The following is a 16,054-nucleotide window of genomic DNA, read 5'->3' as shown; positions in this document are numbered from 1 at the left end:
TTTAAGTTAACTTTCCCTTTTTTTTTTTTTTTAAATAAATGATGATGGTGAAACTTGAAGAATTTCCTAGCATAGACCCAGGTCCAATTTTGAAATTTTTGTTCAGTAACCTTAGGTTCTTCATTTTTGGACCTCTTTTCCATATTCAGTAATATTCCCTTTCCCCACAGGTACCCTTGTGTCTCCCCAAGCTATCTTTAACAAAAGCATATGGCATCAGCATCAGTCAGTCAACCTTAGTCACTGAGCTACCTTCCCAGGCATATTTTACTTGAAGTTGTATCTTTAATTATGGAGGATTCCACTACTTACTACCTCACTAATGGTAGTCCGTTATCAGTAAGTGGGTGCAGGTACAATTCTTCAGCTGGGAAAGGCTTCCTCTGGGGCAGGAAAGCTACCATGCATAGGATGCAGACACAAGTCAGCAAGGCCGACTCAGACCCGGCGTGTATATGATTGTTTTCACTTTCCCTACAACCATTTTAAAGAAGATAAAAAGTGAAAAAAGTATAATATCTTGGTTTAGTAAACAATATCTCTGTTTAGGTATTCTATGTTTCTAACGATGTCAACAATTGATCTCACATTAATGTGGCTCAAGACAACTCAATATTGAAATAAAAAATGCACTAATAAAGAGGCAATTTAATATGCAATTTCATACATTAATAATTAGCAAAGCATTACTGAACTAGAAGGTAAAAAGCTATGGGAACATAACTAATGAACTATCCATGCCAAAGTAGGCTTCATAATAAAACGAGACTTTAATAAATCTTTTATTAAACAGCTACAAATGAACCGTTTTGTTAACATCTAATAGGTAACTACTAAGCTATTTAATTCACGTATATAAATGAGGAACTTGAAGGCAATTAACTTTACAGTTGCTGAAGGGCAGGGCTTTTCAATGAGAATTACTGTACTATACCTTTAAGTGCTGCTGCCATACTGGGCCAATTCTAAGCTTTTCCTCAGCTGCTCTGTATTCTTGTAGCAGCTATTATTACATACTGAAGCAGCTTAAGTATAAAATAAACCAATGGCAAGCTATAGGCTCTCCAATGCCCTAAACGTGAATGATCCAAAGTATAACAAATAGTGAGCTCAAAGAAAAGGAATTTTCAGGAAAATTGTAAGCAAGTACTTGGTATTATACATAGGGACCGACTGTTAATAGGAAATGATGACATAATAAGGAGATGCTTATGAACTGCAAAGGCTTTTTTGGATCTCAGCGTGATTCTAGGAGATCTGAGAGTCACTGGAGATTACAGACCAGAAGTATTCTGTTCACTGAGTGGGAATGCACAGTATACAATCATATTGATTGTCTCCAGCAGAAGCAAATGTTAAATTCAATAGAGAAAGGAAATAAACATTTTTATGGAAGCAAGAAACTGCCTGGTGAAAAAAATGCTTTTGAATAAATCAAAATGATAGCTATACTGAAACATATAGGACAAAGTAGAAAATCCTTTTATGTCTTTTCCAGCAATTCACATAAACTCTAAGTCTACAAATCACTGAGATTTTCAAGGGTTATTACATGCCACTTTGTAACCAATTACTATCAATTTGTGCTGAAAAGAGAAAAGGGCGGGGGGAACTAAGAGAAAAATATAGAGATTTTTATTTATGCGTAACTGAGTTTTATACTTCATAGTTTATAACCTTTAAGTGGCAGTTTCAGAAAAAGTGAGAATTAGCAAAATCGGTGTATATATATATAAATTGAAATCATTGTCAAAGATAAAACAATACACTAGATTAAAAAACAGTTAAAGGCAGACACAAGTCTGGATAAAGTTGTTAATATAACTGAAACTGAGTCTGAGAATCCAACTCAATAGGGAACCTTAACTAAAAAAGGAAAAATCAATGATAAGTAAGGCTAGTTCTTCACCTCCAGAGTTCCAACCAAGTGAGACTATTAAAGAAACCACAGTAGTACTGTGTCAGCACCGTGTGGGATTTTCACATCACTGCTTAGGTTGACTCACTGAGTACTGCAAGTTGAAATATCATTGCTTTTGATTAGCAACACTATAAGATGTGAGCTTTGGATAACGAGAAAACAACAAAACTATACTGCAGATTAAAATTTGTTAGCATAACAACACATTTTTTAGATTAATTATTCTGTATATTTATTAGTGACATCATATCAGCTGGTTGATTTCCTCCCTGTGTCAACTTATAAAACTATATAATATTTAATTCCATTGATGATTCATTAATGGCATTACTTTGAAATGGAAGAAAATCTCAGTAACTACTCACCATGGGAATGATTTCTTATATGGTCTGAATATAGAGAAACCAGCTACAATTTTACATATGGCTACAGTGGATTTTCTTCTAACCAACTACTTTCTTTCTTTAAAGTCCCATCAGTCAAAATTTCCAGTGCAATAAGACAAATAATGAGAACACATCTTACTCTTCTCAAACTTATTCCAAATTAACTGTAAGACAGGGTTTCATGGAATGCTAACTCTCCTACTGACAGTTTTTGAGGCTTTTGTGTTTTATAACATCACTAAAATTAAACATGTTTCTGAGGATTTAACTTGACATATTTCATAAATATTTGTCAAAACAATTATTGTCAACTACAATGCAATTATCCATATTCAATTTGATGACTCAACTGGAAAATTACTTTTTTCCTAATAAAATTTTTCCAAATGACAATAGTCAATCAGTGTTGATTAGTTCTTCTGTGTGTGCTAATTAATTACACTGGGTAAATTTAGGTCTGTGCTAATAACCTCAGGAAAAAAAAATCTGTATACATGACTCTGTGTCTTAAGTGAAGAGAAATCTGCTGTTTGCCTGTTTTTCCTGTTCTTTCTCTTCCTAATTTCTCCCAGAAGAATGTTCAATAACACAAAATAAACAATAAAACTCAACTACTCGTGGCTGATTATAGATAAAAAGATAAGAGTTCTTTAGAACCTTGTTCTTAGGTCAAGAGTAAAAGAAAACATACGAGGACTTTTTTGTTGACAACTAACTGTGAGGGCCTCCTGCTAGTTCATCCTCAAGGCAGAAGGGGTTGAGACCATACACCTAATGGTGAGAAATAGCAACATATTCATTGTGAGACAGTTTCTTCACCCAGAAGCTAATTTAAATCCTAATGTTAACTATAAGCTCTAGGGCAGGGCATTTTGGGGGACAGTCTCTCAAGGGGTCAAGAGCTCTCTATTTTCTGGCTTTTCTGTGGTGATAACCCTTGTTCTCCAAGCCTAACGGAACCTCTGGGGCAGAGAAGAAATAAAGAATAAGAAGAACGTTAGGGAAACCTCACTGCAAAGCTGCCGCCAGAAGACCAATAAGGTAAGACACCACTCTTGGTTGTGCAATACATAATTACAAAGGAGACGGTGGCGGTGAAGCTCCTGTGCAAAGAAAGAAGGCCAAATGTTACATGCCAGGAGATCCTGAATAACGAAATGGATGAGCTCAAAACAGCTTTGGCTAATCTATACTTTTGTATGAGCAGATCACCACCTGTCAGCCAGCCTTTGCGAGAAGTCATAACTTTGAACCTCAATGAAATACTACGCTATGTGTACAGAGAAGGACCATTAAACTGCTGAAGCTTCTAGAAGACTGAGAAGCCCATGGGCCATCATCTATGAAGGAGGGCAAAACTGTTTTGTATAGTTGCAAATTGTGCAGACTACTAGTTGCACAATTACAGTCAGAGGATGGAAGTTTCAGGGATGGAGATTTCAGTTCATTGTGGGGAAAAATTTCCTAATAGAACTGTGTAAGGATGAATGGATTGTCTTAGGAAATAATCCTGCAAGGAACTTTAGAGAGTAGGTCCTATCTCCCTCCTCGTGCAAGAAACTATAATATCCTTAACAAATTGTCATCGGATTTGTGCTTAAGTGTTATACTTGGGGCTCCACTATGATTATATGATGTAATGAACAAAATATAGTCTGAGAAAGTACAGAAGTCTAGAACCAAGAAGATGCTAGACATGTCTACTAAATCAAGCTACATGCAACTGAGAATAGCATTTTACATCTCTGTCCTTTTCTCCACACGCCTGGTAATTTGTAGATAAGAAAAAAACAAACAGTGGTAAGGGAAAGTTTCACTGAAGTAATTTATTCTTATCTCTTGTAGGGAACAAAATGTGTGAAAAGAATGGGCACGTTCACCGACCCAGCAACTAAAAAAAAAATCACAACAATCTGGAACCGCTTCTTAGAGAAGAAAAAAGAAAACACAACAACAACAACAACAAAACCCCAAAACACCACACCAGAGTATAGAAGTATAGTCAGTTTCTCTTGGTGAGAAATGGGTTGGGCTAGCTTATTTTTAAATGTCAGACATTACCTGCTTTCCAGTGGTACATTACTGCCAAGGACCCAGCTGTCCTGCAGCTGGACGGACTCGGGTGTGGTTTGCAGCTCGGCGGGCAAAGCAGCCGGCGGGGCCGGACTCTGGTTCCTTCTATTGGTCAGGGAGTTTCTGTTGAGAGAAGTGATGGACGGATGATGCTGTGCAGAGTGCTGCTTATGGGAAGGCGGCAAGGGCTGCAGGGTAGACTGGCCTTGATTGTTTGCAGGTTGCTCTGAAAAACAAAAGAAAGAGAACTCATCATATACATGTATGTATATACACACTACCAGTTTCTTGGGGGATCCACTGCAGATGAATTAGAATTAAAAACTGCATATAAATCCATAACCTAATAAATTTGCATATTATTCTATTAAGCGGGTGTTCAGTGACATTCTCTAAGAGCAAGTTTACCCTTGATACACGAAGTTCTAATTAATATACAACAGATGGCAAAATTGCTTTTGGTTTTAATTTGTTTCAGATTTTTTCTTCATCTGGTTTTATTAACACCTACAGAAAACAGCATCTGACAGCTCCCCTAATGTGCCTTTAGATTTCAGCTTTTTTTTTAACAAACCAACCCTGAAATTAAATGGGTAATTTCAGTAGAACACAAAGGTTTTCGCAATGCATATAATCCCTATAATTATTTAATGGAGTTTTTTTAAGTTTTATTTAACTGCAATAAATTATTACAAGCTAGTTGCTAAACAGCAGTAGACTACTCTAGTTTAGTGCATTTCAAATAAGGCAGATCTGCACTATGATCTACTAATAGATGCTAAGTATTCTTTAGCAGAAGGTCACTCTGTGAAGCAGATGTTGTTTCATGGGTACTTAACAGACTGAATCACATCTGATTACAACGTCAGAAGACTCATATACTTAATGACCGTCACATCCATTAGAACACACACAGAACAGATTTTCCAATTTCACAGTATGCAGTGTAACTACAATCTGAAGTAAGTCATAGGTGACCAGATAGGCTCATGCCACTATGTCAGTGATACAAATATTTTTGTTTTAAACCAGAATCATAAAGAGTCTGGCAATTTCAAAACGTAAACACTATGCTGTGTTGTAACTGCTAGAAAATTCCGTATAGCTAATAAGTCATAAGTTAAAATTCACAAATTAATGTAACATCTGAGACCTACTCGCATCTCATTACCTAGCTTTGGACATGCTAGAATTTACGAAGACTACATTTTACCAAACAGATAGATGACTCTTTAATTTAATGCTAAACTGATTATGGTTCCTCACACATGACATGTCAATTTTGGACTAAATGCAGTTCAAAATGCAGTATAATTTTAAAGTCATGTATTAAATCATGCTATTAATATAAATGCATATATTAAAAAAGAATAGGAAACACAAGGACTAGCTTCCATCTATGATGTGAACTCCAGCAGCGATTGTTAAGCCAAATAGCACAGTTTAACATTGTAATTCAGGTTGCATGAAATGAATACATAATATGTAATTGTTTTAATATATATTATCAAACCTCTTTACAGGGTACAATGATAAAAATAACTCCTCTCATAGCATATAACATCAGTAATATCACATGTTTCTAATGATCCCTAATATTCCATATCATATGATTTAACAACGAATAATTTCACATTCTTGTAATGAGGGATAGAGATAACACCTAAATATATGAAAATATCGCTACTTCCTTGCAGTTTCTGATATGGGGGAACTTCAAGAATAGAGTTTCCCCCCTATCAGAAACTGCAGGAATCCTTCTTGGTTTATTGCTTTGGTGTTCATGAAAAATTATGATTGTATAAATCTCAGACTGAAATCAGCTTTTGAGGGAATGGCACATACAGTTGTCATTGTGTTAGAAAAAGAGAAACTAACAGCTTAAAATTCATGAAAGATTTATTATTCAGGTTTCATATAATTAATTAGAATTGTCTTCCTTAGCATCAGTGTACATGACTAGAATCCCTACGGATGTCTTTAAGGTACATTTCAAGAAGCTGCTGATATAAGGGCCAGGACTGGGTTGGTGTCAACGGAATAGAAACAAAGAGAGAACAGGGAGAAATGTTTCCAAGGAAAAAGTAACAAGACTTTGCCTAAAAAGACGCAGTGGTATGGGTCAGATGACTCCATGGTGCCATGAAAGAATGATATTTTTTTATATATATATTATATAGAAGAAATTGTATTAGATATTATACTATGTAAAGAGCAGAATATGAGAAGTTATAATAACAAATTTAAGTCCTGATTCTGTCAGACATCATGATTTTTTCACCTCAGTTTTTTCACCTGTAATGTGAGAAATACTACTGTCCCACCCAGCTCTTAGTGCAATTGTAAGAATTCAATGAAATGCACCCACTCATTCATTTATTCATCATGCACTTAGCCATTCATCCCAAATACATTTTCTAGACTTGATGTTCCAGGAATCTGCTAAGTCAGTCACAGATGAAAGCACTGTGTAAATGGTAAAATAAAGCATTATGGAGAATGAAGAACACTGTTACTGAAAGAGAAATGATTTTAACATCCATTATCATTATGTTTCAATATGTTGAATTTAGAATTCTTATTCCTAAATAAAAACATAACCATTGGGAAAAACTTCCATTAAGGTTTCAAACATAAGCAGCGGCGGCTTTCCCTAGGTGCATGTCTTCGTTTTGTAAGTGTCTGCCGAGAACTTACAGTGCAGAACCACCACACAAGGCTCTATGCTCTTGCCAATGGTCTGCCCAGGCCAGCGCAGCAGTGAGCTGTGTTTACTGGAACCTCTTGAGCTGACAACACAATCAGGAGGCCGACCAATAAAACAAATCCAGCTGATGAAAGCTAGGTTCAATCTAAAATTTGGTGGAACAGAATACATGCAAAGTCTGAATCGTATAGGGTGGATGGCCAGAACATTTTTTAAAATTTATTTATTTATTTATTTATTAATTATTTATTTACTGAGACAGGGTCTCGCTCTGTTGCCTAGGCTGGAGTGCAGTGGCACAATCACAGCTCACTACAGCCTTGACCTCCCAGGCTCAAGAAGATCTTCCCACCTCAGCCTCCTGAGTAGCTGGGACCACAGGCATGAGCCACCTCAATGGCTAATTTTTAAATTTTTTGCAGAGACGAGGTCGCACAACTTGAACTCCTGAGCTCAAGTGATCCTCCCGCGTTGGCCTCCAAAGGTGCTGGGATTACAGGCATGAGCCACAGTGCCTGGCCTGGCCAGACATTTAAATTCTGCAGCAGACCACAAACAGGAGCAAAATCTGAAGATTCAGTTAGGGTCAATGCTAGCTCTACAGATTTGGGCTTACAAAACATAAGAAGTAGCTGGAGTACGTCTTTATCATACCAATTTACTCAAGATAGAATAAGTATATAAAGTATAACAAGAAAAAGTTCAACACTACCAAAAATAAAAATAGAATACAAGAAAAATAAAAGTGTGAAAGATAAGATAAAGTGGACAAAATATCTACTATACATTTTTAAAGAGGGACACAAATCTGGCTTTAAATAATCTACTTGTCAACACAAAGAGAGAAATATAATAACCTGCATGATTTAGAGTATTTTTAAGATCAAAAAGGTTGCTTATGAAAAACATTACTATTTTTCATTTTATTTCTGTTACAGAAAACAGAACAGTTCTTTTTAAGTTTTTTTTTTTTTTTTTTTCTTTGAGAAAAGGTCTTGCTCTGTTCTCTGGGCTGGAGTGCAGTGGTATGACTGCAGCTCCCTGCAGCCTCGACCTCCCATGCTCAAGTGATCCTCCTGCCTCAGCCTCCCAAGTAGCTGGAACTACAGGCATGTGCCACCACGCTTGGCTAATTTTTTAAAATATAATTTTGTAGAGATGGGGTTTCCCTATGTTGCCCAGGCCAGTCTTGAACTCCTGGCCTCAAGCGATCCTCTCGCGGAGGCCTCCCAAAGTACTGAGACTACAGATGTGAGGATCTGTACCTGGCTCTTTTTAAGTCTTCACATAAAGAACAATTGAATATCCAGGGAAATTTTTGTGACCAAGGTTCAAAATAGACACTAGGAAAAAGGACAGGGTCTAGACTTGGAGACTATAAAAGTGTTCAAGAATCTAACACAGCTAGGTAGATCCACACAAGAAAAACCAGAACAGCCACTGTAGCCTTTCACTTTAGACAAATTCACTGATACATACATTGAAAAAAAAAAAAAGTTCTGGATATAATGACTTTGAGTGAGTTATAGATGGGACAGTCAGACCTCACACAGTCACCAGGTTTAATGTTCCTGCAACATACCTCTGAACATGTTGATTTACTCCTAGAAAACTCCAAATGGCTTTCTAGTGCCTATGAAACTTAAAATGAACTCTAAAGGTGAATATTCTATTTGGTCACGGATATCCCAAAATACATTTTTGCAAGCTCTCCCTCGTGTGTCCTCTTCGCATATTCCTTGTTCTAGCCACACTCGCTGTAGCCACTCCATGCCTTACACCTTTCCACTCAGGCAGCGTTGCTTCTCTCTGGAAAGACATTTTCCTCCATCTTTCTATCTCCAAATCCAAATTACTTCAAGACCTAACAAGGTGACGCCACCTCTGTTTTCTCCAGGTAAAAATCAGTGATCTCTCCTTGGAGACGCCTTATTGTATCTGTCCCTTTTTCATGGCTCTATTCGCGTTCCCCTCTGTGCTAGAGTTAAGGTTGTAGGGCTCCTGTCCCCTGCTCAGCTCCCTACGGGCAGGATTCACATGCAATTCACCTTTGAGCTCTATGGTCCGCACAAGGGCAGACACTCAATAATACTGGTTGAATGAATGACTATTTGTGAAGAATTCAATGAGAGAGAGTGAAAGTAGTAGAAGGTTGAGCTTGTCCATACTGCCTTTAACTATAAGGTAATTTGCAAACAAATATGTTGTATTTCCCCAACTTGATTCTTAGATCCTGAAAGGCGAGGACTGTAACTCAAAGTTATTTGGATTTTCTGGTACTTTCACTAAGCACGTACTTCAAGGACTCCCAAAAGTGTGCTGATTGATTGATGACACTGATATAATGGCACCTTGACGGGTCATCTCATTCAAGCAAGGAACCATGCCACTCGCCCCAAAGATTGGATTTTAGGAATCTTTCTTTGAAAATGTTCTGATATTTAAAATCTACCTTTTAAGATATGTGAATAATATAAAGATCATATAAAGTATATAATGTATAAAATGTAAGATATAAAATATAAAAATATTATTATAAATTATATTTTACCAGACACAATGTTTTCCTTTCATTAATATTTTAAAGCTTACGATTAGCAATGCTTTTAGATATTTTAGAAAAGGTGTCAATTATTTTTTTCAAAATATTCCTCTGTATCTTTTTGAAAATTAAATTCTTGGTACCATGGTCATGAGAAATTATGCATCACACCCAAACAGCATCTTTATTAAATTCACTCTTTCCTTCCACCTGCCTTTCCTTTATTGAGATCCCACTGCTCACATAACTTCAACGAAAGCCTAACAGCTGCATGTTTTTATTCAATATGTTGAATGAAATTAATATCAGATGCTTTTTAAAACTCACATTAATCATAGAGATTAGATAGTAAAGACTGCTGTCACTCTGCTCCCCCCTTAGCTCTTCGACAGCACCATTTAGGGCAGTCTGTTCCCATGTTAGACCTGCTAGCATGGGTTAAGAACTTGAATCATGGTGTACACGGAAAAAAGTATGTTGACTATTATACCAGGAAAACGCTAGGAGCTATTGGACAGAGGGTAGATTACCGTGTAAGCAGCTTACCGACCCCCAATTCCAGGCAAATGTAAGGCCTATTCATGGAGCTCCGCATGGAGAAGAAGAGAGACTGCTAGTGACTTTCCCCGATAGCAACTCTGTTATTATGAATCAGCATGGTGAGAGGCACCATTGAGACACATGACAATGAATACGGGATATTTACTTTCCAAGGGATATTTTCTTGAATAAATTACTTAATCTCTCCGAGCCTCATTTATTTGATAGCGCTTGTTTAAAGGATCTAAAAACACACAGTGCCTGACATAAAAAGTAAGTGCCAAGAACAGGGAACAGGCTGGGTGCGGTGGCTCACATCTGTAATCCCAACACTTTGGGAGGCTGAGGTGGGCAGATCACGAGGTCAGGAGTTCGAGACCAGCCTGGCCAACGTAGTGAAACCCCACCTCCACTGAATACAAAAATTAGCTGGGCTTGGTGGCACGCGCGCCTGCAATCCCAGCCACTCGAGAGGCTGAGGCAGGAGAATTGCATGAACTCAGGAGGCGGAGGTTGCACTGAGCTGAGAACACGTCACTGCACTCCAGTCTGGGCAACAGAGCAAGAATCCATCTCGGGAAAACACACACACACACAAAACAAACAAACAAACAAACAAACAAACAAACAAACAAAAAACAGGTAAGAAATAAAGGGCAGAACATCATGAGGAAAAACAAACTAACGGAAGAGCCTTGTCAGCAACTAATAGCACCATCACCAGAAGTGAGAACACACAACCAAATGCGCCTGGAGAGGAAATGTGTTTGCTTTATGTATTTATTTATTTAGAGACAGGTCTTGCTGTGTTGCCCAGGCTGAAGTGCAGTGGTGCAATCAGAGCTCACCATAGCTTCAGACTCCTGGGCTCAAGTGGTCCTCCCACCTCAGCTTCCTGAGTAGCTGGGACAGGTGTGCGCCACGAGGCCCAGCTAATTTTTAATTTTTTTGTAGAGACAAAAAAGTGTTTCACAGGTAGAAAAATTACAATCAGAAATGTCATAGGGCCAGGCTCAGTGGTTCATGCCTGTAATCCTATCACTTGGGGAGGCTGATGCAGGAAGATTGTGTGAGGCCAGACCAGACTGAGCAACATGGAAAGACCCTGCCTCAAAAAAAAAAAAAAAAAAGAAATGCAAAAAGGAAATGTCATAAGAATTTAAAAAACTAACCTCTTGCCAGTTCCCACGCAGGAAGGAATGTGATCTCATAGTCATGAAGTTTGGCCTAGTCACCTTTTCCTAGCTAGTATGGCCATAGGATCATGCCAAGAAGAAACAAAACAAAACAATGCGTATCTGGGCTTATTTGCTGGCTTCATTTTTTTTTTTTTTAGACTAAAAGCTACTGCTGGCAGCTCCCAAGCTGCTACGTGCGACTCAGCTCCAGCTCCTCCCTGGTTTACAGCCTTGGGCTGTGGTCTTCGGGGAGCAGAGTGGAAATGGACTTTCAGACAGGAAAACTGGGAAAGAAAATAATACCTGCTGTGAGATAAAAATATCTTTGTGTGAGTGTATGTCTGCATCTGTATGTGTGCGCTCAGCTCATGTGGGAGGAAATAAAAGGTGAGTGTGAGATGAGAGGAAAGGAGGAGAGTGGGCTGGCACTCGCTTTCAGCAGGTGTGCACAGTGGGAAAGGTGTCACTGCAGTGACTCCAACTGCTCTGTCCCACCCACTTCCTTCACCCTGCTCTCCTTCGCCTCCTTCCCTGCATCTCCATGTGGCCTGGCTACACACGTCCCCAGGAAACAAATACCCTAATCTGGAAGGGAGATAGTAGCTGAGGGCGGACAGCTGTGCTGCTTCAGAATAACAGCAGTTTGAGTAAAGTCATCATCAAAAGACAAATGGAGGCACGGAGGGATGGAGAAAGGAAGATGGAGGGACAGAAGAAGGAAGGACAAAGAGGGACAGGCAGAAACTGGGTGGAGGTGGAGGGAGACAGAGAGAAACAGTTTTAATTTCACAAAACTGTGAGAGAATCTGAGAAGCACCGTTACACAAAACAGCTCCTGGGTATTCATTCATCAGCGTGGGGCTTCCTCACTCCTGAATAATAATGATAGCAAGTGGAATCAATGAAAACGCTCTGGTCTTAGCTCTCCAAGAGTACACAATATGACGTACCAATTGTTTTATATAGCAAGGGCGTTGTCAGGTAATCTAGGTTACCATATTGCCTAAAATAGAAAGTACACTGGACTGTCAGAGAAAAAAAGAGAATGTGAAGACTTAGATTCAGTCTTTGAGTATTTCTTCTAATGCTCAAAGAATGACCCTAAAGATACTAAACCAAATTCTGTCAGTTCCTTTTCAATTGTTTAACTTGACGAACATTTAAAAGGAGCCAAACATATTTATGGATGATCTGCAAAGGATGGGATTAAAGTCTTCATTTCTGTATCCTAAAATTCATTTTCACATCACTTCCTGGCTATATCATTACTTTCTCTTGTCTCAAACAAAACTTAAAGTCTTCTTCAAAATTGACCTCTTTCTTAAAAACAAGTCATCAAAATAAATTGTATAAAACTTTTTTTTGTATATTTTACTATCATATGAATTTTTTTTTTTTTTTTTGGCAGAGTCTTGCTCTGTGGCCCAGGCTGGAGTGCAGTGGCGCAATCTCAGCTCACTGCAACTGCCGCCTCCCAGGTTCAAGTGATTCTCCTGCCTCAGCCTCCCAAGTAGCTGAGATTACAGGTGTGTGCCATTACACCCGGCTAATTTTTTATATTTTTAGTAGAGACAGGGTTTCACCATATTGTCCTGGTTGGTCTTGAACTCCTCACCTCAGGTGATCCACCCGCCTCAGCCTCCCAAAGCACTGGGATTACAGGTGTGAGCCACCACGCCCGGCTCCATCATGTGAATTTTAACCACAGTGGCCAGAGCCTCAAGTGGATCTTCCAAGTGTACAAGGACAAAACAAGAGGTAGTTTCTGATTTCGAAAATACCAACCTAACTCTTGGTGTACCTTAATCTCCTATTTCATTATCAACTCTGTGGTTTTCCAGAAATTGCTTCTTCTTGATTTTCTAAATTTAGGTAACTTTAGGTAACACATCCCTGATCTGGTTATATTTCAGGAGCTACTAGAAAGGTGGTATTACAATCCAGTCCTTTAAAAAATAAATCTGTTGCAGATGTAAAAAAAAAAAAAAAAGGCGGTATTATAAATTCAACATTTTTATGACACTGAAAACAGTAAATTACCAATAAAATGCCTCTTTTGTCTAGAAAATCTCACACACAGTGCAGACATTTAGTAGTCATTATTTCCCTCTGAAGGAAAAAAATTCGGTGGCAATAATTTTTCTTATAAATGGAGAAAATCTGAGTTAAGGAAATAGGTGCTTATGGTCACATCACAAAGTCTGCGAAGCTCATCGGAAAACAAAACAGATATTCAGGGGTTTTCTTTTCCTTTCCTTTTCCACTCCAGCCCCTCAAATATTATATTAATAATATAACCATCTAAAATGGTAAAATAAAAATTGGAAAAGAAAGACCTCATTTTACTCAGAAAATCACTTTCACATAAACCAGTTCCTGTAGTTCATTATTTTTTCTAGAATTCTCACACAAGCCCAGTGTTTGAAAGTGAGTTTTCCATTTAAATGCCTCCGTAAGCCCTTGGTTAAAATACAGTACTGTGTAAAAATTTTCACCACCGCAAATATCTGTCAGATAGTTGCCTGTAAATCAAATGAAATTTCCAAATGTGTTTTGAAAATCGTTAAGATGCAATATAAGTAAACACTATTGTTCCTAAGACCTTCATCATCAATTGATTGTAAAACTATTTACAAAAAGACACTGAGTATGAAATACCTTGATGATAAATAAGAGAGTATAAAAGAAAGACAAACTGCCTAGAAGGTATTACTTAAATGAACACAGATGAACTGATTCACTGTACTTACTGGGTTAGTGAGAATTTGGTTTAGCATCTTTAGGGTCATTCTTTGAGGATTAGAAGAAATAATCAAAGTTTGAATCTAAATCTTCACGTTCTCTCTCTTTTTTTTAAGATTCTACTGTACTTTCTATTTCAGACAATGTGGCAACCTAGATTACCTATCTCCAACTTCCTTGCTATATAAAACACCCAGAATTGTTGGGTTAAATATAATACCTTTTGGATGAATTCATTTAGCATATCTCTTGAGTGTTTACTATATGACAGGCTCTGTTCTAGGCATTGAAGATATATCCATGAACAAAAAGCCAACAATCTCAGCCTGCCTGTGGAACTTACACTTCGGGTCAATTAACTGAATTGGAAAGAAAGAATAAGCCAAAAGCAGAGGGAAGAGAAAAAATGTAAAGCGCAGGTAAGCTGGCACTGTAGCTTTCCTGAGGAGGTCTGCCAGTTTCTGTAATCTTTTTCTTTTCTTCTTTTTTTTGAGACGGAGTCTTGCTCTGTCACAGGCTGGAGTGCAGTGGCCCGATCTCAGCTCACTGCAGCCTCCACCTCCCAGGTTCAAGCGATTCTCCTGCCTCAGTCTCCTGTGTAGCTGGGAATACAATTGTGTGCCATCACACCCAGCTAAGTTTTGTATTTTTAGAGATGGGGTTTCACCATGTTGGCCAGGATGGTCTTGATCTCTTCATCTTGTGATCCACTCGCCTTGGCCTCCCAGAGTTGGGATTACAGGCGTGAGCCATCGCGCCCGGCCCACCTTTTCCTTTCTCTTTTTTTTTTTTTTTTTTTTTGAGACGGGGTCTTGCTCTATCTCTGGGCACGTGCTACCAAACCTGGATAATTTCTGTATTGTTTGTAGACACAGGTTTTCACTACGTTGCCCAGGCTGGTTTAGAATTCCTGGGCTCAAGTTTTCCCCCATCTTAGCCTCCGAAAGTGCTGGGATTACAGGCGTGAACCAACATGCCCAGCCCTCTGTAACCTTTTTAATGAACAAGGAGAAGACCAGATAAATCTCAACTGTTACTGAGACTCCTAGATAATGCCTGGACCCTTGAAGTGTTATGCCCTTATTCAAAGAGGAAATTTAAAAACTTTTCTCACTGCAAAGGGAACAATAAGAAATCTTGCTATGTTGTTTCAAACAACTTGTTTTTTCCTGATAGAGAGGAAAATTTTACCCACTAGCCTGGGCCTCCCTAGTATTGGAATAATAGATTGAAACTAAAAGTATCATTATGGGTCTGGAACCCCAAGCCAAGAAATTAATATTAAAAGTGGTCTTGGGTCAGCGATGTTTCTGCCTGAGGTACCCGGCAGAAGCAAATCAAACATTTTTTGTTTTTGTTTTTATTGAGACAGTCTCGCTCGGTTGCCAGGCTGGCGTGCAGTGGCGTGATCTCGGCTCAGTGCAACCTCCCTACGCTTCCCAGGTTCCAGCAATTCTCTTGCCTCAGTCTCCCCAGTAGCTGTGATTACATGCATGCACCACCATGCCCGGCTAATTTCTTTGTATTTTTAGTAGAGATGGGGTTTCACCATGTTGGCCAGGCTGGTCTCGAATTCCTGACCTCAAGTGATCTGCCCACTTCGGCCTCCCAAAGTGTTGAGATTACAGGCGTGAGCCACCACTCCTGGCTGCAAACCGTTTTTAAAAGAATATACTCTCAAACTAAGTCACAAAGGATTTAAAAGAATATATTCTCAAACTAAGTCACAAAGGATTTCCACAGCCAAACCTTGCTTTCAAAGAGTTCACAGGTCTAAAACTACAAAATTTAAGAGGAAACAATCTACCTTCAACTACAGTCTACAGACAAAACAAAAAGCAGCAATTTATCTTCCCCAAACTTGAGGTAAGTATAATTGTCAGATAAAACTGTAAGTATGTTCAGAATGATTAAGGACCAAAAAAAAAAAAAAAAAAAAAATTAAAAACCTAAGAATTAGACACT

General features: G+C 38.4%; 1 protein-coding gene across 29 annotated transcripts in view; it reads right to left on the bottom strand.

The window, feature by feature from the left end:
• TENM3 (teneurin transmembrane protein 3) overlaps positions 1–16,054 on the bottom strand; it is a 2,750,454-nt gene that overhangs the window by 198,236 nt on the left and 2,536,164 nt on the right. For all 29 annotated transcript variants that reach the window (XM_065545705.2, XM_045391898.3, XM_065545707.2 and 26 more), the window contains one exon: positions 4,369–4,606. In XM_065545705.2, coding sequence (XP_065401777.1) covers positions 4,369–4,606 — 238 coding nt within the window. The remainder of the gene's footprint in view (positions 1–4,368; positions 4,607–16,054) is intronic.

Source organism: Macaca fascicularis, chromosome 5 (genome assembly GCF_037993035.2).
Source record: "Macaca fascicularis isolate 582-1 chromosome 5, T2T-MFA8v1.1".
Taxonomy (NCBI): Eukaryota; Metazoa; Chordata; class Mammalia; order Primates; family Cercopithecidae; genus Macaca; species Macaca fascicularis.
This window is presented reverse-complemented; position numbering and strand designations above follow the sequence as displayed.